The 24034-nt window shown below is 41.6% G+C and overlaps 1 protein-coding gene across 1 annotated transcript in view; it reads left to right on the forward strand.

Annotated features, from left to right (window-relative positions):
• Pip5k1b (phosphatidylinositol-4-phosphate 5-kinase type 1 beta) overlaps nt 1–24034 on the forward strand; it is a 269852-nt gene that overhangs the window by 194235 nt on the left and 51583 nt on the right. Inside the window, exons 9-13 of the mRNA XM_051200132.1 lie at nt 2391–2474; nt 2610–2658; nt 5430–5514; nt 17562–17717; nt 20820–20964. Of these exons, the coding sequence (XP_051056089.1) occupies nt 2391–2474; nt 2610–2658; nt 5430–5514; nt 17562–17717; nt 20820–20964 (519 nt within the window). The remainder of the gene's footprint in view (nt 1–2390; nt 2475–2609; nt 2659–5429; nt 5515–17561; nt 17718–20819; nt 20965–24034) is intronic.

Consider the following 24034-nt stretch of genomic DNA (forward strand, 5'->3'; position numbering starts at 1 on the left):
GAGACAGAGGAAATCACTTCCCACAGCCTTCGTCACTGGCCTCCTAGGATTCTGCAGCAATGACTAAGCCAGGTGCACATTTGTCTCTCAGAAAGGAAACTAACATGTGGTCAGCCTTCTTTCGAATCCTTGTTTGCAATTCTGTCTAAATAGTCAATAATCTACTGAACAAATTATTCTGTGTCCATGTTGTAAAATGCCACAGAGCTATTAATCACATTGCCATTAACAAATGTAATGCTCAAGTTACAATCCAATAATCTCTTCAGATTAATCCATATGTACATACATACAAACATACATACATACATACATACATACATACATACATACACACACACGCACACACACCCTGCAAAAATATATCTTAGAGTTAATTTTGTAAATTATTTTCTATGTTTGGGCAGGTTGGGGAAGGTTGTTGGCTAGGAATTTTTAAGGTAGGATCTCTCTGTTATGGTCTCTGGCTATCTTAGAACTCACTATATAGACCAGGCTGGCCTCGAACACACAGAGATCCTCTTGCCTCTGCCTTCAAAATGCTGGGATTAAAGGTGTGCTCTACCACACTAGGCCTCTGCCAGAGTCCAGCTCCAGATGAGGGCAGGGTCTGAAGATGGGTGTTTGCAAGAGCGACAGGAGGAATCAGACATGGGACACTTCTTAGTTTCATTTTAGGAGAGAAGGACGGAGAAGAGGCATATCAGCTGTAGGGATACAGGTCCCAGCAGGGGATGTAAGGAGTAGGTGAGGGAGGGAAATGAGCCAGGCCATGGTGGTTGGGAGAATCTTGCTGCCTGACTGACTAGCAGCCAGACTGCTTCTTGATTTATACAAAATTTAGTAAGTGCGGGTACATTCATGTTGTTCTAAAGCATAGATCATATCATTTTTGGTTTTGAACATGTGTTTAACGTTTTCTCTTGTTCATCTTTTAGTCATCAATAATAAACTATGACAGAAGAGTTATCATTTCCAATCATTTTCCCTCAAGTTTTGACATCATTGATAAACAGTTATCTTTCATAACCATCTTTACTCATCAACCCCATAACCCAATTTTTTAGGAATCTAGATGACAGCCTGTTCTCAGGCTGGTAGCTTTTATGGGTATAAGGACCATAGACCAAAACAATCTTCAAGCCATCCTGGGCATACTGCCATGGCCTAAGTAGTGTATTACTAACTCTTAATGGTCAGAGTGCCCAAGAAATATCCTCAGGCCAAAACTGCTGCAATTATTATTCAAATTCTGGCATAACACAATGTTTACATTTTATATATTTACAGAATACTTTTATCATCTTTCTACATCATTCTTTGCTCATCAGTATAAATCTCAGTGTAGGGCTGAGGTAACTTCAGCTAATCTAATTTTGTTTCTATACATGCCACATAATCACCTGAGTGTATAGTAGGAAGAGGCTTGCTACTGTGGCCAACTCCTCTAGCCCACTGAATCTTGTTGACGTTTTTTGAGTTACTTTGTTTTGGATATCTTGTTCCTGTCTGAGTACAAGGGCAGATGTTTCAAGAGTGTCCCATAGCCTCATAAAGAGACCTCTGGCTTCTTTCTGTATGTCACAACCTCCGAGGCATAAGGAACACACCACCCCTCCCACTTTGAGGGAGGGGTGGTGTGTTCAGAACTTTCCTGAGGAAACTTAGAAGCAGCACTCCTGGGGGAAGGCATGAATGATTCATGCGATGTTTTCCATCAACCCAATATTCCCCAAACTGTACAAATATTGAAAGTCTCCCAGGTGGAGATGAAACCCAAAGGTGGCATGGGCCCTCGTGTGGCTCAGCTTTGCTGGGTTTTGTCACACAGCTGTGCTGGCCTTATGACTTTTGCCGTTCCCATCAGATATGGCTATGCCAGGCCTCTATGTATTTTTCAGCCTCATATTAAACATACGACTCTTTAGATCAGAAAGAATAATATTACTTTAGAGCAGGCTGACCTTGAACTTCCAATGTAGCCAAAAATGGCTTTGAACTCCTGATTCTCCTGGCCCTACCCCTTGTATCTGCCCCTATGCATGTGGTTTTATGCAGCACTGGGGGTCAAACCCAAGGCCTCGGCCATGCGTGGCAGGCACTGTTCAACGCTAGTCTTGTCTCCTTTTTTAAAGCAGTATTTTATACTGCTCTGAATATCCTTCTTTGCTCGTAACTTTTAAATAGAAGTGGTTTTGTAATTAGATTCTTCCCATCCAACTCCTCAGATTTGACAGCTAAGAAGTTATTATCCCTTAAACTGATGAAAACTTATGGCAATAAAGGAGGCAGTAATCTAGAATTCTTAATGTTTTGGGGTATAATTAGTAATGAATTTCAGCTTTCTGTACTCGTGTTATAAAATATTTTTCCCTTTGCTGTATCCACAGGATGGGAGGCATTCCAGCTAAAAGCCATAAGGGAGAAAAACTACTTTTATTCATGGGCATTATTGATATCCTCCAATCATATAGGTGAGAAATTTGGGGGAGTGGTCTTTCATTATTTTAAAAGCAACCAAACTTCTTTTTTTTCTTTTCCCGAAAATTCACCAACCAGAGCCGTTTTGCATTCTCAGTGTTATTTTCCTCCGTCTGTTTGCTTTTCAGGTTAATGAAGAAGTTAGAACATTCCTGGAAAGCTCTTGTTTATGACGGGGTGAGTGACCTGTGCTTTGTTAAACTCTTCTAGCCCAACTGTGGCTGTGACTGGACTCAGGGGAGAGCAAGATCTTTGCATGCTCACATCTTAGGCTGGAAGAGTAGTTCCAGTCTGAAGACAAGACCACATGAATTTGATTAGCCGTTCAAATAAATGACTTTCAGCCCAACAGCCAGGCTCACAGGCCTGGAAAATAAAACCGTGGTTGTTCATATGTGGGGTGCAAAAGTCCCCTTTGTAAGGGGATGAGTAAGGTGTAGGGGGCTTTTTCAAAGGCCATGAGAAGATCGGGGCCCTTTAAGTGAAGCTTCTAGAAACCTGGGATAAAGAGGGTTTTGAGCCCTTACTGTGATGGTGAATATCCCTGGATTTGAACCAGTTTCCTACTTTGACTGGCCACATGAGAAAGCAGTTTTCCCATCAATAAGGGTCCTGAACCTGCCTTCTATGAGTATGACACAGGCTACTGCATGGTAGTGTACAGCACAAAGTCTGACACATGATAATGACACAGGAAGTGGAAAATGTTGACATGGGATGTATTTAAAAAATGCTATGAAGTTTTTGAAACATTTACTTTATTAGTTTTGATTATGGATATGTGTGCATGCAGGTGTATACGTGTATGTCACCTGAGTGCCTATGCCCATGGAGGTCAGAGGCATCAGATCTCCCAGAGCTGGAGATACATCCACCTGACGTAGATGGTGGGAACCCATCTTAGATCCTCTGCAAGAGCAGTATGTGCCCTTAATGGCTGAACCATCTCTTTAGTCCCATATATATATATATGTATGTATGTATGTATGTATGTATGTATGTATGTGTATATATATATATATGCTGAGTGGCAGGAAATCAGGTGAAGAAAACATCAGCTACAGGGGGGTAACTCCCTCCTCACCTCTCTCACACACATATACTCACTCACTGATGTTAGATTTGATACCTCCACTCTGGCACAACTGAGCTCCTCACAGTTAATGACTTAATGGTGACTTGTCCACAGAGTCCACTGGTCAAAAACTTGATTGCTCATTTCCCTTTAAGACATGAGTGGACGCCTTCTTTTGGAAGAGAATAGATTATGGAATCTGTTCTCCTGCTTTCTGGAAAGGAATATGCATTTTTCAATTCTGTGGCAGATTGTTAATAACCTTCCACCCGGCTGATGGCTGGCTTCCATCAGGATGCTCCATTGAATTATAGGCTCACAATTCTCAGAATCTGCCACAGGCTTAGTCAGATCAGGAGTTCCTCTTACGAAAAAGTCAAGCTAGGTTAATTTTAGGTCTCCCAGCTGAGGAAGACAGGAATCTCACAGTGCCTTGAATGCAGAAAGTAGATGTCAAATATCCCAAGGTCATCCAGTGTTTTCATCGATACTTTTATTCCAATACCAAGTCAGGGATCTAGTCTCATGTAAGCCTTTGTCTGTGGAAAACATGTCTTCTAATCTTCAGTTTGGTCATAAGAAAGACCTCTGTACTTGTTATAGATTTGTGAAACCGTAAGTGATAACCAAGACTTACTTTTGTTTGTTTACAAATGTGTTTCTTATTTAGACAGTTTGTTGTCGTTTGTTTTTAGATCAAGGATAACAATTACGGAAGCCTATAAGGGAAGGGCTGGGTGTCAGTCAGCCATAGATTCCCCTTGCTTCTTACCAGTATTTCTAAGTCATGGTATCTGTTGTGAGAAACTGTCCACAGAAACAGAAGCTGCTAGTAACGTTGGAAGAGCACATGTCACACCAGAAACAAATGTCAGCCACATCACCAGCTCCCCAAGGGAGTTCAGCGTTCCTAATGTGACTAAAGAGTTGTGCCCTTTTAACTGCCATTTGGGGAATTGCAGATGTCTCTAACTACACACAAATAGATGCGTGGATCAGTGTGTTTGTAGATAAAAGAACTGAGGCCCTGAGATACTGGCTGCTCCCAGAGTCGTACAGCCTGTTAAAATTAGACCTCACACCAGGTGCAGGTCACATGACTTCTGGCTCACCGCTCTTTGAACCTCCCACTGCATACCATTCATGGTGTCTACTATGGAACTTTTAGAAATTTCCTTCCAGAAACTTATATTCAAGATAGAGCATCTACAAGATGAACTTAGAGAGTCAGCTCCTTCATCCAGGCCATTTTTCTGGATTATAATAAATTGACCTAAGGGCTCCTGCAAAACATGGGAGGAACCTAGCGTTTCCATTCAATCCAGTCCCGTGTGATCAGTAGCTAATTTAGTCTCGCCTTGTTACCTAGTGATAAAACCCCCCTAACATAAATGCCACTCCTATGCTAGGGGAGCTATGTCTCTTTCTGATCTTTCTGATGTGACTGAGAACTATGCCCTTCTTACCTGCCCCTTGCAGATGTCCCTAGCTATAAATGCAGAGACCTCATATAAGTGGTCTATTTACTGCGAGTGCCCCCGTCATTCCAGATGGTGCCTGGATTGCTAGTTGTCTCTTAAAAAGAAAAACAGACAAGTCCCCCCAAGTCCTGGTGGTGTTGTGACAGGACAGTTTTGTTTATGGAGCAGAGTCATTTGGCCGTCTCCTCTGTCCCTTTATGCTCCTTTTCGTCCTGAGAACATAGACTCTCTATGATGACTAAGTCTTGCTGGCTGCCCCAGCCTTAGCCCTCTGGTCCTTCTAATTGTTGGACATGTTTTATTTCAGATCTTGACTAACCGAGCCATTTTTCCTACTCGAGGTGAACTCTAAGAAGCAAACCTGTCATCTTTCTTTCTTTCTTTCTTTTCAGGACACTGTTTCAGTTCATAGACCAAGTTTTTATGCAGATAGATTTTTAAAGTTTATGAATTCCAGAGTTTTCAAGAAAATTCAAGGTAAGAGCCTTAGGAAAGTTTCTTGATTGTACCACTTGTTACTGACGTCACCATATACGTGTGGGAAGTTGTTGTTGGAAGAGTTAGATGTTTTTACTGCAGTGGTAATAATGACTAATTATGGTTAAATAGCATGATTTAATGATGCCATAATCATTAGCCTATTTTATGTTAAAAAGAAAAGGCACAGGCTGGGGTGTGGGAGTTGCTCAATCAGTAAAGTAATATGAAATCATGAGGACCTGAGTTCACACCCTTAGCACCCATGTCAAAGGCAGAACACAGAGGCAGGGGGGGTGGCACACACCTTTAATCCCAGCACTCAAGAGGCAGAGGCAGGTGGAGCTCTGTGAGTTCTAGGCCACCCTAGTCTACAGAGTGAGTTCCAGGACAGCCAGAGCTACACAGAGAAACCCTGTCTCATAAAACAAAAACAAAACCAAAAAAGCAGGATACAATATAATGTCTGCCCTAGTGAGGCATAAACAGGCAAATTGCTGGTGCTTGTTGGCCAATCTATAAGCTCCATGTTCAATGGGAGACTATCGCGGTTAAATAAGGATCAGGATAAACAAATAGGCCTAATAGATGTTTATTCAGGGAGAAATAACTTACAACCTAGACAGATGAACACCAGGAAATTCAACCCGATGCTCTCCTGTCCGAGTCACGCCAGCAAGAGAGCTTTTCCTGGCTCTCCCTCTGACCTCCTTCCCCAGGTCACTTCCGCCCATGGCTCCACCCCCCCAATGGGCGTGGTCAGTGTCACAGAAGGACTATCTCACTATAATATAGACTTTTAGTCTAAAGAAAAGATTTAGGCTTAATACAAAACTATATACAAAACAGTGAATAACAAGTGTGCTCTAAGAAAAGGAAAATCGAGAACAAAATGACCTACATATCTAGTCCTAGGGTGAAGGCATAATGGAGTTTACAAAAGAGTTGTCCTAAGCTGGAAAACGTAAGTCTAGTGCCTAATATATCTAACTAGGAACTATCTCACTACAGGAGACCCTTTCTCAAAATAAATGAATGAATAAATAAATGAAAAAGGTAGAGAATGATTGAGGAAGACACTCAGCATCAACCTTTTGGCCACCACATGTGCACATGCACATACATATACGTGCACGCGCGCATGCAATGTACAGTTAGTTGTTGAGATAATACATTCATTTGTATGTAGCCATTGTCACCAGTAGTTTAAAGAAGAAATCAAAGGGAAAATAGAAAAAGAACTTAGTGACAAATGAAAGCACACACCGTCAGGCAACAGTGACAAATACTTAAATAATCCCAGCACTTGAGAAGCTGAGACAGGAGGACTGGGAGTCCCCAGGCTAGTCTGGGGACTACAGCGAGATCCTCTCTCAAAAAGGAAAAGAGGAAACACACACATCCCACAAGTGGTGGGAAACTCCAGAGGCAGGGCTCAAGGTCAGATCTAGAGATTAAAAATTCCTACGTCAAAACTTGAAGAAAGCCCCTGTAGGTTTAGCTTAGTGGTGGTTCTTCTCCAGCGTGCACAGTGTCCCCAGGTTGATCCCTAGCTCTGCAGAAAACTGAAGGGATAAGTTCTCAAATCAGTATCCTGCCTTCAAACCATGAGTAATTGAATAAATGGAACAAACTAAGCCCAAAACTAATAATGATTATTTTGAATCAGGGTAAAATATCACATATTTGTCTTTATACTTACAGGAAATTTACTGTGTGCATACTGTTAGTGTTCTAACTGTGTAGAAAGTAGAGAATGAGCATATGATATACATATTGTTTTCTTACCATTTAATTATTCTGTGGTCTAACTTTATAACTCAAATCATAATACATTAGTCACCCCCAAACCACGACATTAGTCATCGCAAATTTTTCTTACAATATTTGCTGTAATTTGGAAATAGAAAAGAAACTGTGATAATTACTTGAAAGCAAATAAAATTTGGGAGGAAGCTGCCCAGAGCTGCCTATTACTAAGATGTTGGTGTACTTCCTCCCAATTTTTATTTTTGTACTTCATCTATTTTCTTAAATCTTGTGTCCAACAAAGTGCAGGACTGCTGTGTGCAAGCTCCAGGTTTGATTTAGCAACACACACACACACACACACACAGAGCAGTATAATGGTGAATGCTTTTAGGCGTCTACCATCTGATATTTGTATATCATTTCAATATAAATAGTTTCTCAAACCCCTGAATATTTTAAACATCATTTTAAACTAAAATGCAGCATGAAAATTATAGGGGTGTACCATCATCTGCTAGCCATGCTTTTAGTGTTGGACATTTACATCCTTTCTCCTTTTCCTATGTCTAGCTAATATTTTTATGAACATCGTTTCAAATAAATGCTGGGTCTACTTTAGGATTGTTTACTTGGGGTAGAGTTCAAGATACGGAAGCAGAGTACTAAATGTACATAGCTGCAGAGACCAAATGCAGCCCTCAGCCTGCATTAGGCTTTTTAAATTATACTACCCTGATAAGAAGGAAATGTCACCTGGTTGTTTTATTTTGTGTTTTCCAAGTACTGGTTAGGTTCAAGCATTACTCATGGTTTTTCAGGCATTTATAATTCCTTTGAGAATTGGGCTATGTAATATTTGACCATTTCTGTTGGGTGTTTATTATTTTTCCAGATGATTTACATCAACTGCATCTATATAAACCTTCATCTTATTCTTTTTTTTCCATCTTATTATTCCAAAACCAGCTTTCATACACAATGGATAGTCTCAATGGCATCTTTAAAATTACTGTCAAATTGAGACCCAATATAAATTAGATTTTTCTGCCCAAGGCTTTCATAACCATAAAGTAGTGTTTTTTTCAGATTGCAAGTCTCTGTGTCCAGGCTTGTGACTCGTATTTTCAAAGATTGTCTACCTCTCTTCCCCTTGAGCCAAGATTTCTTTGAAGTGCTTCACAAAATTTAAAAAGGACATGACCCCTTATGGGTTTCACACACACCCAGTTCTGGAAGAGGGAAGCTCCTCCTGGGCTCTCCTTGCTGTGGTAGCTATGTATTTCTTTCTTTCCCATAATGTAGTAATGTATAAACTTTTTTTGTTCCCAAAAATAATAGCATGTGTTACAAACGTTCCCAGTCTCTGACTTATCATGCTTTTAATGCAATAAGTCTTCCTTATTTTTTAAAAAGATTGATTTGTTTCCATTTTATGCAAGTGCATGTTTGCCTGCATGTATGCATGTGCACCATGTACTTACAATGCCCACAGAAGCCAGAAGGGGGAGTGAGTCAGAACTGCTGGGCGAGAAGTTCCAGATGGTTGTGAGCCATCTTATAGGAAGTGAGAACTGAACCCGGGTCCTCTGCAAGATCAGCAAATGCTCTTGGCCACTGGGCTCACTTTCCAGGCCCAAGACTTCCTTTTTAAGTAGTAAATCTGTTAACTTTCTCTCACTTAGAGTTAATTTTTATAACTGTTTTTGCTAAGATATATGTTACATATTGCAAAATTCACCTCTTCAAAGTGTGCAGTTTTGTGGGTTTTAATATATTCCCTGACTCATCCAGTCATCACATTTGTCTTATTTAGAACATTAGCAATCACCATGTTCCTCCTCTTCCCAGTATTTCATTCTGTCTCCATGGCATGGTGTTACCAACTCAGGAGACATCTCTCTCCTCTCTCCTCTCTCCTCTCTCCTCTCTCCTCTCTCTCTCTCTCTCTCTCTCTCTCTCTCTCTCTCTCTCTCTCTCTCTCTCTCTCTGTATGTGTGTGTGTGTTTGTGTGTGTGTGTTTGTGTATATGTGTGTGTAAGAAAGAGAGAGATTTTACATTTAATGAAGTTCTATGTGTTGTATCATTTGTTGGAACTCTATTCTATGCTGAGTAATATTCCATTGTATATCACATGTTATTTATTCTCAATCGATAGCTACTCCCTCTCTTTCTGGCTATTGTGAAGAATGTTGCTCAGACATGTGAGCATTCAGGTGTGAGGTTTTGTATGAGTGCATATTTTCATTTCTCTTGTATAGGTACCTAAAAGCAAAGTGTCTGGTCACGTGATAACTCTGCAAACCTTTCCCAAACACCTGCACCATTTTACTATCCCACTGACAACCTATAAGGGCCTCGTTCCCTACCTCCTTACCAGCAGCTTGCTCGTTCTCTCTCATCTCAGCCATCTTGGTGTATGTGGAGATGTAACTCGCTGTTCTGTTGATTTGTGATTCTCCAATGGCAAATGATGCTAAACATCTCCTCATTTGTTCACTGGCCATTTGTGTGTTCTTTGGGAAAAATGTTTACTCAGATTCTTGGCCCATTTTTAGTTCAGTTGCCTGCCTGTTGTTGAACTTTAAAAGTTCTTTATATGTTCTGGATACAAGTGTGTTAGCAGAAACATGACTTACAAATGTTCCATGTTATAAGTCATCATTTTATATTTTTGCTAATTTGAATATAGTCCTATTCTTTCTCCTCTCCCCCCCCCCCAATCAGCACATTTGGTGTAATATAAAAATGCACCTCCTCTCTGAGATCCTCTTTTCTTTTAATAGTTGTACAATCCTCCCCCCTCACATTTAGGTCTATGACCCATTTTTTTTTATGGGGTATGGGGTAAGGTTCAACTTCTGTTATCTGAATTTCTGGTTTTCCCATCACAGTTTGTTGAAAAGCTTGGTTTTCTCATGGTGAATTACTCCAGAACCCTTGTTGGAAATCAATTAACCACAGATGTAAGGATTTATTTCTGAACCCTCATTCCATCCTGTTGATCAGTGTGCCTGCCTTTATCCCAACCCCACACCCTCATTTCTCAGCTGTTAGTTTTGCATTCGAGAACCATGAATCATTCACCTGCTTTTCCTCAGATCGCCATGCTAATCTGGGCCCTCAGTATTTCCCCATGACTTTAATAATCATCTTGTTAGCTTATGTTTTCAAAAGAAAAGCAACATCTCAGCATTTGTTGGTTATGTGGGTCAGTCTGGGGATCTCTGCCATCTTAATAATATGAAGCCTTCCATCCTATGAACATGGACTGGCATTTTATTTAGGATTTCATTAATTTCTTTCAACAAAGTTTTGTATGTTCAGCATAGAGTTCCCAATTTTGTTCAGTATATTTTCCTGGGTTTAGTTTGTTGATAGTTGGTTTGGGATCTTATTGTTCACTTTTTTTTTTTTCATTTTGTTTTCTGATGCTAGAGATTGAGCCGAGGGCATCATCATACATGCACATCATCACACATCATGCACAACATCACACATGCACATCATCATACACATGCACAGCATCACACATGCACATCATCACACACATGCACAGCATCACACACATGCACAGCATCACACATGCACATCATCACACACATGCACAGCATCACACACATGCACAGCATCACACACATGCACATCATCACACACATACACATCATCACACACATGCACAGCATCACACATGCACAGCATCACACATGCACATCATCATACACATGCACAGCATCACACATGCACAGCATCACACACATGCACAGCATCATACTTTCACATCATCACACACATGCACATCTTCACACATGCACAACATCACACATGCACATCATCACACACACGTGTACATCATCATATATGAACATCATCACACATGCACAGCATCACACATACACATCATCACACATACATGCACATCAACACACACATGTACAACATCACACACACGCACATCTTCACACATGCACATCTTCACACATGCACATCATCACACATGCACATCATCACACATACGCACACACGTACATCATCACACACATGCACATCATCACACTCATGTACAGCATCACACATGCACTTCATCACACACATGCACATCATCACACATGCATATCATTACACACATGCACATCGTCACACATGAACAACATTACACATGCACATCATCACACAAATACATCATTATACATGCACATCACCACACATGCTAGGCAAGGGCTCTACTACTGCTACATTTCCAGGCCCAAGTATTGCAGTTCTATTTTGAAATTTATTTGGGTTTAGTGTGCACATGTGTTTGTGTATTGTGTATACATGTATTTGCACATGCATATGCAGATGTTTATGAAAGACTGGAGGTCAGAAGTAGCCATCATGTGTTCTCATACATATATATATGTGTGTGTGTATGCATGTATATATGTATATGCATATGTATACATGTGTATATGTATATGCATATATATGAATATATGTGTGTATACATACATACATACATACATACATACATTCACTGAACCCAGAGTCACCGGCAGGCTATGAGTACTAGGGATCTGAAGGTATGGTGGCTTCATGCATGAACCATCACTAAGCCATTTCCTCACCCTAGAACTTCATTTTTGTAAATGGAATGATTTTCTTCATCCCAATCCTTTTTTCCTACATAAGATCTTACCACTGAGTAATCAGATCCATGTGACCCAGATTTTTCTTTTACTGTATACAATTTTTTAAAGAGAGGGAGCACTCATTTTTCCAGGGCTGGGAACTGAAGTTAGGGTCTCTTACACGCCACGCAAATCTTCTATTACTAAGCTATGTCCCTAACCCTACTTCCTGCAGATCTCTGAAATTCTTTTACTAGTCTGTGATGTATGAAGTGAGTTAGGACCTAACTTTGTTTTTCCCAAGTACTTAACAACGTACTCAGAGCGCTGTGATGAAAGTTGCCTCTGCCTGTGCACAGTGAGCACCTCATCTCGGTTGCAGCAGTGTCGTACTCAAAGTCCTGTTGCAGTAGCAAAGGTGATTCCCTCCTCTGACATCCAGTGAGCTGATGGACTCCAGGTCTGGCTTGTTTATCTTGTAAATTTCACTTTCTTTGTTTGTCTCCCTTGGAGGATGTAAAGTCACTCTACAGCCCCAGCACCTAGGGCAGGAATGGAGTACATCTGCTGTGTGCGTCAGGGAAGGGATGCTGGGTCTTCTTGATGTTTTTAGCAAATCCCTCTAGAGAATCCCTTCACACCAAGGTAGTTTTTACCTATTCATCCTTGGCCAGCACTGTGCCTAGGCCTTCAGTCTACTCCTTCTTATGTGACTGAAAACAACCCTTCGGCGCTGCGTCCCTTAGCCTCTCCTGGAGTGCCTTTCTCCACTTGACTGCTGTGCACACTTGCAGCTGTCTAGTTTCCTTGTTTCCTGTCACTCTTCAGCACACTCTGGTCAGATGTTGATTCCACCACCCCACTTGAGGTGGGCAATCAAAATTCTTCAAGCTGTTTAGCAGCTTCCCATCTGTATTGTTTTTGTGTGTAAACCTCTGCAGTATCTGGGACTATTAGCTGGAGTTCTCTATAAAGTGCATCTTCACTGTCCTTCGTGACTCTGGATCCCAATGCCTCTTCAGACTCTTGTGCTCCTCTTTGGTGACCTTAGATGTCTCTCCAACTGTATCTTGCTCCCAGTTGTGTCCCTATACAACCCACTCTCTCTACAATGCAGCCAGAAGAATGAATCTGGCACGCAGCTCTATCCTTGCTAATATCCAACTAAAACTGGTTTGCACTAAAAATAATTACAATCATAAGTTTGGGGGAGGGAAACTTCCTTAGGTTTCCTTGACTACAAAGCCCTTAACACAGCTCCTATGTCTGCTTGTGATGTGGCTTCTGTCCCTGTCCTATAACCTTGCACCCTATTAGGCAATTTCTACAAAGTCCTATATTTTCTAGAAATATTAGTCACTGTTGTGTTAAAACCTCTGAAATTCTTGCCTCCAATCACCTGCTGTGGCTGATAAGTTTTCCCATACACTGCTATAGGTATACCAAGAGAAATAACAGTTCTTCCCAAAAAGTATTTTAGGGAGAATAGGGATGTTCATATAAGTCCTTCAGTGTTAGTGCAGAGACCACAGGAAGACTGAGAAGGAAAAGGCATCTCAAGGGAAGGAAAGAGAATGTGCAAAGGCCTGGGGATAGGAATGAAGATGGAGGGCTTAGAAAAGGCAGATGGATGAGCCAGAAACAGTTGAGTGGCAGAATGCAGACATGGTTTAGCCAACAACATGCTCAGGAGATCCTGTCTCAAAAAGAAAGAGAAAACCATGGAAACAAATTTTCAAAATGATAAATCCTGCTGGGTGGGTGTGGAGGAGCATAAAATTAATGCCAGCAGCATTTGGGAAAAGGGGAGCAGGCAGATCTCTGTGAGTTCAAGGCCAAACGGGGTTACATAGTGAGTTCTGGGACAGCCAGAGCTACAGAGAGAGAGAGATTACAAATCCTGAGACATCCCTGATGCACTCAGTTTTCAGCCACATGTAAGCCCTTTAGGGTTGGAAAGGGCAAGGCTCATACGTGGAACTCAAGCATTGAAGACAAAGTTGTTACTCTTGCTCCAGGTGTTCTGTGGCCTTGACAAAGGGTTGCTGTCAGGCCCTCTGCTGCCCTTCTCCTTTCAGCCCCAGTCAGACCCTCCTGAGTGTCTTCCACCACCGTCTCTTTCCTGCCTCTCACTGTCACCCTTCACTGTCCATGTCCTCACTACGAGGGCTGGAGCTCAGTGCTGAGCATGAGCGTCTGCCTGAGAGTAAGCAAGTGGAAACGCACTGCTCAGACCTTTGGGTCTTAGGGTGACATTGGAGTCTGAAAAGTCAGTGAGGATTGATATGCCATGTTTTGTTGACACCCATGGGAGGCTGGCCCCCTTCTGAACAGAGATGGAGATGGACAAGAGGATTGGGAGGGGTGAGGGAGGTTAGATGGGAGGCAGGGAGGGAGAATGGGAGTAGAGGAAGGAGGGGAAACTGCGCTATGTAAAATAAATTTTAAAAAATAATTAATTAAAATGAAGTAAGGACCCAGAAGAACTGTTTACATCTTATAGAAATCTGAATTTGGAAAAAAAATCTATTATTAATTATTGGTTCTTATCAGTTAAAAATCCATTGTGGGGCTGGAGGGTCATTTGGGCCACAAATATAAGTTTCTATCCCTATCTAAGGCCAGCTGTGTGAGGAAGCACCTGTAACTCAGGCTCTCCTGCACAGAATGAAATCCCTGGAAGCTTTCAGGCTGGATAGCCTGGCATAGTCACAGTAGCAAATAAGAGCCTGTCTCAGGCTAGAGAGATGGCTCAGTGATTCAGAGCACTAACTGCTCTTCCAGAGGACCTGGGTTCATGACAGCTCACAACCATCTTTAATTCCATTTCCCAGAGATCTAATACCCATGACAAAACACTAATGCACATAAAATAAAAATAAATAAATTTTTAAAAAAGAGAAGGTAGAAGGCAAGGACTGACACTTGGGATTGTCCTCTGACCTCCACATGCATGTTGTGCCTGCACTCATACATATACACATACATACATGCATACAGACATACACAGACATACACACATACATGCATATATACACACATACATATACATACACACATACACACACATATACATACATACACACACATGCATACACATATACATACATACATACCCACACATACATACACACACAAAGATTTTAAGTATGTTAACATAAATCAATTAAAAATTTCTGAACATAAAAATAATTGGGATGATAGTTATGGTTCCTAAAACAAATAATGAGAAAGGAGGCGTTTCCTTGACTATTTTAAAATTCTGAGTAATTGTCTTTGTGGAGACTAGTTGAAGTCTGCCATCTGCTTCCAAATTTGACCCATGATGACAGCATAGTTCATTCAAACTCTGATAAGCTCATAATCCCTTCATATTCTTGTAGCAATAGTTCATTCAACCTTGAAGCTCATCTGAGTGGTCACCGACCCCTAGCAGTCCCCAAACCATAGCTCATATACTCTTAGACATACAAAATAAATAAATAAATAAAAGTTTTGCCTTGAAATCTAAAGATACTACAGCAAAGAGCAGGAATGTGTCACAGTTCATAAAAGATTAACAAAAGCAGAGGGATTGTTACAGCAGACACCAGTGGTGGATAATCACTTACACTCTGTAAAAATGAAACAGTGCTTGGCAGAACACAGTATGAGGAAAAACCAGCTTCCTAGGTCCACTTATCCATCCTTAAAATCAATTGTGAGAAACCAAGAGGAATGGCAAGATCAGTTGTTTGAACATCCAAAAAGTACGCCCAGACACACACACACACACCTTAACCAGAAAATGGAATGCTAAAGAGCTAGAAAATCAACTATCAGTTAAACAAGTGAAGACAACAAGAAAGGCCTCTGGGGTTCCCTCTCTAGTCCTGTGACCTGGGGCAAGCCCATTTTTCAGCCCTCCATTTCTAGGCCTGTAAAAGGGCCAAACTCCCTTAGACATTTTGACAATTTGAGATATGCAGTGTGAGTTGGCCTCCAGACTAACACCCTAGTCCACGAACGTCATTTATCGTGATGATGATATTAATATAAAACCCTCGGGGAGGCCAAGCCTTTCCTTTCTCAGAAGCAGAGAGATTGTCCTCCTTCTGTTCTTCCTCATTTGTGAGTCCCAACATCATTCTCCACCTAATCTCTTAAAGCCTGCCCACGGAAGGAGGGCTGGTGAGCCATGTAATCCAAACTCAGGGGAGTCCCAAAGCTAATCCAGTTGTTGTTGGCTAACCTCTTTAAGCAAACCTCCAAAGCGCCCTTGCCAATAGCAAGTTCAGGGGAAGCATAAACAGGTCTCAGCTTCCCTCCCTCCCTCCAACTTTCTCCAAGGAAATTCTCTAGCCATAGTCAGCCAAGAAGTGTTACTGTGGGAAAGCATGAACTAAGTGATGGACATCAGACTACAGTGTAAGCAATGTCTGCCAGTGTGCCCTCTGTGGAACCACGGGCTGCAGCAAGCCTGCTGGCTTGGGAGATTATGTTTTCACTGGCCTGGGTTCCCACCATACTTCTGAGGTTGGAGAATGCCATTTGGATAGACATGGAAGTGAATTATGCATCTGACAAGACTGAAGAGTAGGAGATTTCAATGGAAAATCACAAAGAAAGAAGCAACCAGAAGTAACATGACTAAGTTGGGCAACATGAGTATACAATTAAGCACGGGCACATTTATAAGTCCCAGTCCCCAGTTAATAAAGCTGGGGTCATGAGAACTCTCTGCACTTGTCCACCATCTGCTCTCTCAAGCTCTCCCAGCCTCCTCAGCGTAAGAAAAACAAGGAGGAGGAATGGGAATTCATTAGCAAACAACAAAATAAATTCGTTGACGTTTGCCTCAAATAGACTATTCTAAAATGGATTAAAGGTATGCAATACTATCACCCAGCTCCAAAGTCCATCTTAAATGTATTTTAGAATCTTTTTCTATAAATCAAGCCATTTTGAACAAATAATATAGCCCAAAACATAGATATTTTAATCTCCCTTGCCGTATATATGAAATGAGCCCTTGCCCTTTTATACCCAAATTATTTTAAAAATATTAATAATTGGAATATTAAATTTAGAAATTGGAATCTGATTTTGTAAGTTTTACTCATTATTTTAGTTCTATGATTGTTTTAAAACAGGATCTCACTGTGTAATTCAGGCCAGCCTCCAACCTCTCCTGCCTCAGCCTCAATGCTGGGAAATGCCACTGTGCCTGGCTTTACAATAGAACACACTCCACTGTGCCTGGCTTTACAATAGAACACACTCCACTGTGCCTGGCTTTACAATAGAACACACTCCACTGTGCCTGGCTTTACAATAGAACACACTCCACTGTGCCTGGCTTTACAATAGAACACACTCCACTGTGCCTGGCTTTACAATAGAACACACTCCACTGTGCCTGGCTTTACAATAGAACACACTCCACTGTGCCTGGCTTTACAATAGAACACACTCCACTGTGCCTGGCTTTACAATAGAACACACTCCACTGTGCCTGGCTTTACAATAGAACACACTCCACTGTGCCTGGCTTTACAATAGAACACACTCCACTGTGCCTGGCTTTACAATAGAACACACTCCACTGTGCCTGGCTTTACAATAGAACACACTCCACTGTGCCTGGCTTTACAATAGAACACACTCCACTGTGCCTGGCTTTACAACTACTCTTCCTTGCTGTCTAGCTCTGAAGGCCTCACCTTCTAAGAAACGATGCAACTCCATTGCTGCATTGAAGGCAACCTCCCAGGAGATTGTGTCCTCTGTCACTCAGGAGTGGAAGGATGAGAAGCGTGATTTGTTAACTGAAGGACAGAGTTTCAGCAGCCTGGATGAAGAAGGTAAACGCTTACAAGTTTCTAAAACAAAACAAACAAAAAAAAAAACTAGTAAATTCTGTGCATAATGTAAAGTCACAGCAGAAAATTTAGAGAATGCTGATTCATTTAATTGTATAGGCTACATGGCTACATAGAATACAATAAATTTATATAAATATGAAATACCCTATAAACAAGTATGATGTGTAGTTTACCATTAAAAAAAATAGTAGGTAGTAAGGTACTTAAAGAAAACACCTATCATCTACCTACTCCATGATACAAAATGCTAACACACTGGTATGTCTTCCGAGATTTTATTCTGTGTGTGCACGTGCATGTACACCTATGGAAGTGATGTGATAAACCCTTTCAGTTTATTTAGAGCTGCTTCAGTGAGTTTAATTGAATGTTAGAATTTCCTTATTTAATATGAATGTAGATATAGTCCTTGAAACAGAGAGAGATAGATGTGGACATTTTGTACCTTTTTTAAAGAACTGTGTGTTCTGACTGTTTGACGCTACTCTGTAGACCTCGTGTCTCTTTATTGCTTGCTTCCTAGGACTGCTGATACAGTCAGTAATCAACAGAAATGGTTAAAGACACTGTTTCTAGCAGTTCTTTGTTTAAAATGAAACTTGCTATATTTCATACCAATTGTCAGACTGAGGAACTTCTTTTCTTGTTTCTAATTTGCCAAAAAGGTTTTCAACCAAAGAAGAGTACTGAATTTTATTAAACTTTTCTCTGTCTACTGAGTTGATCATTTGAATTTTCATTTTTAATCCAACAAGGAGAAATAATGTTTTATATATTTCTGTCAATTGTTTCTTGGTCTTTTGGTTAACAGCAAATATAGAGACTCTCCGAAGTGTCTTGTACTTCCTATAGAAGATTCAAGACTTCTCAGAGTCTTCAGATAGATTGCTGTTTCTATCCTCTTCTTTCTCTGCATTTATCTCCTTCTACTAGGTGGGGTTTCTTTATCATATTCTCATGTCTATAATTGTTTCAGGGAGAGTTAAAGATTTGCCTATGCTGGTTAATATTGTCAACGTGTCAGGATCTAGAGTCACTTAAGAGACAAACCTCCAGGCGTTCCTGTAAAGAATTGTCTAGATTAGTTTTCCTTTTGGGCATATCTGCAAGAGAGTGTCTTGATTAGCTGAGGTGGAAAAGACCCACCCTAAAATTGAGCGGCACCATTCCCCGGGTTTTCATCCTCGACTACACAATGGGTAGAAAGCCAGCTGAGCATAAACATTCATCCCTGTCCGCTTCCTGACTGAAGATGAATAGGACGAGCCGCCTCTAGCTCCCCTTGCCATGACTTGCCCACCATCTATGAACCAAAATATAACTCTTCCTTTCTTGGGTTGCCTTTGTCTGGTTACTTTGTTACAACAGTAGGGCAGGAAACCAGGACATTACTCTTGGTCCTCTCTGTATTAATGACATCAGTTCCTGGTAGATAGGACGCACTTCCTTCAAGCTGCCTTCCCTTGGCCTCTCCCCAAGCAGGCTGCCTGATTTCTGAGAACACACAGAAAATTATAAACGTCCAGAGTTTGAGAAATAGGACCAAATTTATTTTCTTAAATAACTCATTTTAACAGACACTTTTCATTTTGCTTTTGGGTTTTAAATTGAAGCCTTGTTAAGTTTCTAGGCTGGCCTAGAATCCCAATCTCTTTGTTTCTGGCTTCCTAATAGCTATAGTGAAATTAAATATACTCTGCTGTACCCAGAATACCTGGAAACAGGAAGTAGTACACCTGCATGTGATGTACACCTGCAGTGGGTTTGGGGATTTTTTTTTTCACAGGAGTTGGACCATTGCTTACAGATTTGGGCACCTTTTGACATGCTGTCTAAACTTCAGAACCAAAGTTCAGCATTTCCTGTCCCTGACCCACTTTCCCTCCATTCCTGTCCCTCTACCTTACTAAATATACTCCTTCAAAGCCAAAATCCAGGGGCTGGAATTACTCTTGTGGTGGCACACTTGAATAGCGTGTGTAGGGCCCTAGATTCAGCTCAAATTACTATCCCCTTCTCCACCCCACCCCCCAAAAACCCTTCAGACTCTTCTAACAAAGCCAGTGTGCAGCCCAAATTACTATCCCCTTCTCCACCCCACCCCCCAAAAAAACCCTTCAGACTCTTCTAACAATGCCAGTGTGGCCAGTTTCCATTTACACAGTGAAAATACATCACCTAGGACCCTTTGTTTGTATCAAGCAATGTCAGAAACACCCAAGGCTGTGCTGTATTCAGTAGCATGTTTTCAGCTCAGTTTGGGAAAAGATAAAGAATTCATATAAACCCGCTATAGTGGCAATTGCCTTTAATCCCAACATTTGGGAGGCAAAAGCAGATTTCTGTGAGTTTGAGACCAGTCTGGTTTATATAGAAAGTTATATATGGGTCTATATAACAACCCAGGACAGCCAGGATTGTATAGTAAGACCCTGGATGGAGCAGCTGTGCCCTCTAGGTCCCTGCTAAGCCTGGAGGGTTCACCCTCCTGAGCACCGAGGGCCCTGACATAAAAACTTTCCTTGAACTCCTAAAATTTAAAAAAGAAATAGAAGCTTTCTCACTTTTACAAAGGCAGCCTTGCTATTAAAATAGGATGTTAAGAAGAGCCCTGAGTCGTGTCCCTGTAGGCTCCAATGGGACTGAGACGCTGCATGCTGCTGTTCTCTTAAAGGGTTTGTTTGTGCCCCTTGAAATCTGCGTGTCATGTGGAGAGGAAAGCCCATGCTCTCTGTTCATGCCTCTGCCAGTCATCCTTTTAATCTCTGCCACATTATCTCCTTAAACTCCTAGGAGTTTTTATGCCGTCATTTTGAAAGATTAAATCACTTTATTAGGTTTTGAAAAGAGCATTCCTAATGTCATTTCCATAAGCCATTTTGTAAATTAATGTCATTTCCTTGCTGTTTAACCTGTGTGCAAGCAGATATTTTACATTTCTGTTGTAGTTCAGGAGAGCATGGTTAATTCATAATTTCATTTGCAGCCTGGTACATAAAATGAATGCTTTTGACTCACATAAGTTATTGCAGATGTAAAGCTGAGATTCATGAGTGCATGTGTTTGCTTTTACTCCCCCAGCCCTGGGATCCCGACACAGGCCCGACCTGGTACCCAGCACTCCATCATTATTTGAAGCTGCTTCCTTAGCGACCACAATCTCATCATCCTCCTTATATGTCAGTGAACCCTGTCCACATGACAGGACTACGCTTTATTCGAACAGGTAACATCCATTTCCATCAGCTTGCCAATCAGGCTGTTCCTCTGTCAACTCTGAGCCAAAAGCAGTACCTTTAAGATTGTGTTCCTAGCAACCAGATGTGCCTGCCCCTGACTCATGTGTAGGACAAAGGGCTTGCTTTATTTTTACTGTTATCAAAATAGATTTAAAGAACAACCCTTCCATTTTCCATTAGTTACTGTGTTTTGTAGAAATGAATTCTAAACAGTTACACACTTGGCTCCATGCAAAAAAGACAAAGCTTTCATTATTTTTATTTCATCTTTTTTTTTAAGTGGGTGAGTGTGCGCGTGCTCATGTGTCCATTCACATGCATGAACATGGGTAAGCATGGGCAGTGTACATGTGGAGCTCAAAGGACGCGCTTACGTGTCAGCCATCACCTTCCACCTTTTTTGTGGCAGGGTCTCTGCTTCCCTGCTCCATACGCAAGACTGGCTAGCTGGCCCATGAGCTGCCAGGAGTCTCCTGTCTGCCTCCAAGATTAAGGGAATAGAGATGCTTGTGTGCTGTGTGTCAACTTGTATGCGGGTCTGGGGATTCAAACTTGGGTCCTCACATTTGCTTGTGTAGCAAGTGCTTTTACCCACCGATCTATCTTCGTGGTCTTTTACTTTTCTCCCCTCCCCCCACCGCCTGTTTTGACACAAGGGCTCATGTAGCACAAGGTAGCCTTGAGTTCATGTTCAAAGTGTGTGCCATCATACCCAGTCGCACCATCAGTAATTTCATACATATATGTGTATATATGTGTATATGAATTTGATACTGGGTTTTTCTGTAGCTTTGAAACCTGTCCTGGAACTCACTCTGTAAACCATGCTAGCCTCAAACTCACAAAGATCTGCCTGCCTCTGCCTCCCAAGTGCTGGGATTAAAGGCGTGTCCCACCACCACCTAGCTAATTTCTTAATTTTTTTTTTTTTTTTTTTTTTTTTTTTAGTTACTGGTGGTGCTAGGGGTTTAATGGAGGGCCTTAGGAATGTTTGTCAAGCACTCTGCCACTGTCCTACATCCTAAAGGACCTCTTTTCCTACATAGGATGATATGGCTACAAAGAAGTTTCATACACTGTTTCGTCCATAAGACCTTAATGATTATGATTAAAAGCGGTGGTATTAGTGGCTCTCAGAACTGCCACGTCTGTCAATCCCGAGTTCAGTGTGGCCTTCTGCAAGCTAAAGTTTGGCGGTTACATCTGCTTATCAGTTGGGTTTTCTTGTCCCGCCTTTCTCTCTTGGCTACTTAGAAAAGGGTAAAGGTAAGGCAAATACTAGTGCTGGAGAAGCCCAGTGTGGTATGGACTGTCTCTTCAAGTGTGAGCCAGGAGAGCAGGGTGTGAACTGTTTCACCAGCAGAACCACCTGAGGGCTCTCCTGCAAATGACTTCAGTCGCTTCAACTGCATAAAGGGCGTTTGATTTGGCCAGCTTCCTTGGCCTGAAGAAATTTAAAATAATTGCATGCTAGCCTAGCATAATATGGACCATGGTTGTTCAAATTTGGTTTCTCATTTAGTCAATCCTCTCTGTGTACGGTGCTGCAGATAGCATGGGTTGTACCCCAGGCATGTAAGCAGCAGTTTAGAGGGAGTGTCTGAGGGAGGTCTCGGCAAGGTTAAGAACAACTCTCACAGGATACTATGGTATGCTGCTATGGCCATTATTAAGAACATATAATTCAATGCGCTCATGAATTGCTGACTGGAATTTCCAGCACTATCAGGACAGTATTTGGGGTCGGGTTTTTGTTGTTTGTTGGTGTTGAAACTGCTGGGGGGGTTGTTTTGTTTTGTTTTGTTGGGGGGGGGGTTGGTGTCAGAAGGGTTCTTAAGTGCCCTGTCTCTTTGTGAGAGGTATTTAACTCCAGGGCATTTGTATTGCCTCTTCAGGCCTCCTCCTGAGGCCAGTCTTTGCAGCCAGCTGGAAGCCAGCTACCTATGCAAGCTCTTTTTGAAGCTGGATTGCTTTAGCAGTTTTCTCTGACATTACTGCCATGTTGCAGTTTGGTATCTTACACTTAGCTGTCTGTCAGTCAGGGTTCAGTTGCAAGAATGAAAAAGTATTCCATCTGATGCAGAAGAAAGCTGGTTGTTTACCGAGTGTGTGGGAAGGCTGGTAGAGAGGCCTTGGTCAGCTTGGTCACTCCACTGGGGCCATCCTCCTAACACTGACGGGTGGTACTCACGGGGTATTCTCCCAGTGCTGACTAGGAGGCATTTTAGAGATCCCAGGATGACCTTAAAAACAGGCCAACAAGGAAGCGTAAGCAGCTTCACTCTTCCTGGAATTCCTCAGCTGGTTAGAAGAGCTCTGGGACCCTCCAGGCATCACCTTCTGCTTCATTTCCTTGCTGTCTGTTACCTTCCTGCTTCCTCCCACCGGTGCTTCTGCTGTTAGCCTTGAGTGTATGAAAGCTGAAAGATCCTCCACAGCCTTAGCTTTTCCTTAGGGAACTCCTACAGAGCTGAGATTCAGAGATGCTAAAACCCTGAAGAGAAATAATGGCCCTAGAACCCCTGGGAATGAACATTCCTGGATGCCTGCCCTGCCTATTCAGCACAGGGAAACTCACCAGCAAACTGTAAAGACGTGTTCATATCCTGTTTCCATCACTTTCTTTAGTTCTGTACATATTTCCTGAAGTAATACGTTGACATGGCCTTAAGTCTCATCTGGCCCACTGTGTTTAAAGCCAGATACAGACAGCCTGAGAAGAAAAATGCATTGAAAAGGAGAAAAAAAAGAAAGTACATTACAATTTGCATCTGAGATTTTTTCTGTTACTCTGTAAATCATATTCCTCTTCCAAGTGGCCTACTTTCTCATTATAACCCTATGTTATTCTTATCTCAGGTAACGGCTGTCATTCTTGTCATTCTTGGTCTCTATAGAGCCCTTAACTTTTTTTTTTAATTTTTTTATTTTATATTTTTTCTTATTTTACATATGGATCTCAGTTTCCTCTCCTTCCCATCCTCCCATCCCCCCAACCCATTCCCCATCCACTCCCCAGGGAGAGTGAGACCCTCCAGAAGGGATCATCAAAATCTG

Source organism: Phodopus roborovskii, unplaced genomic scaffold (assembly GCF_943737965.1).
Source record: "Phodopus roborovskii unplaced genomic scaffold, PHOROB, whole genome shotgun sequence".
NCBI lineage: Eukaryota > Metazoa > Chordata > Mammalia > Rodentia > Cricetidae > Phodopus > Phodopus roborovskii.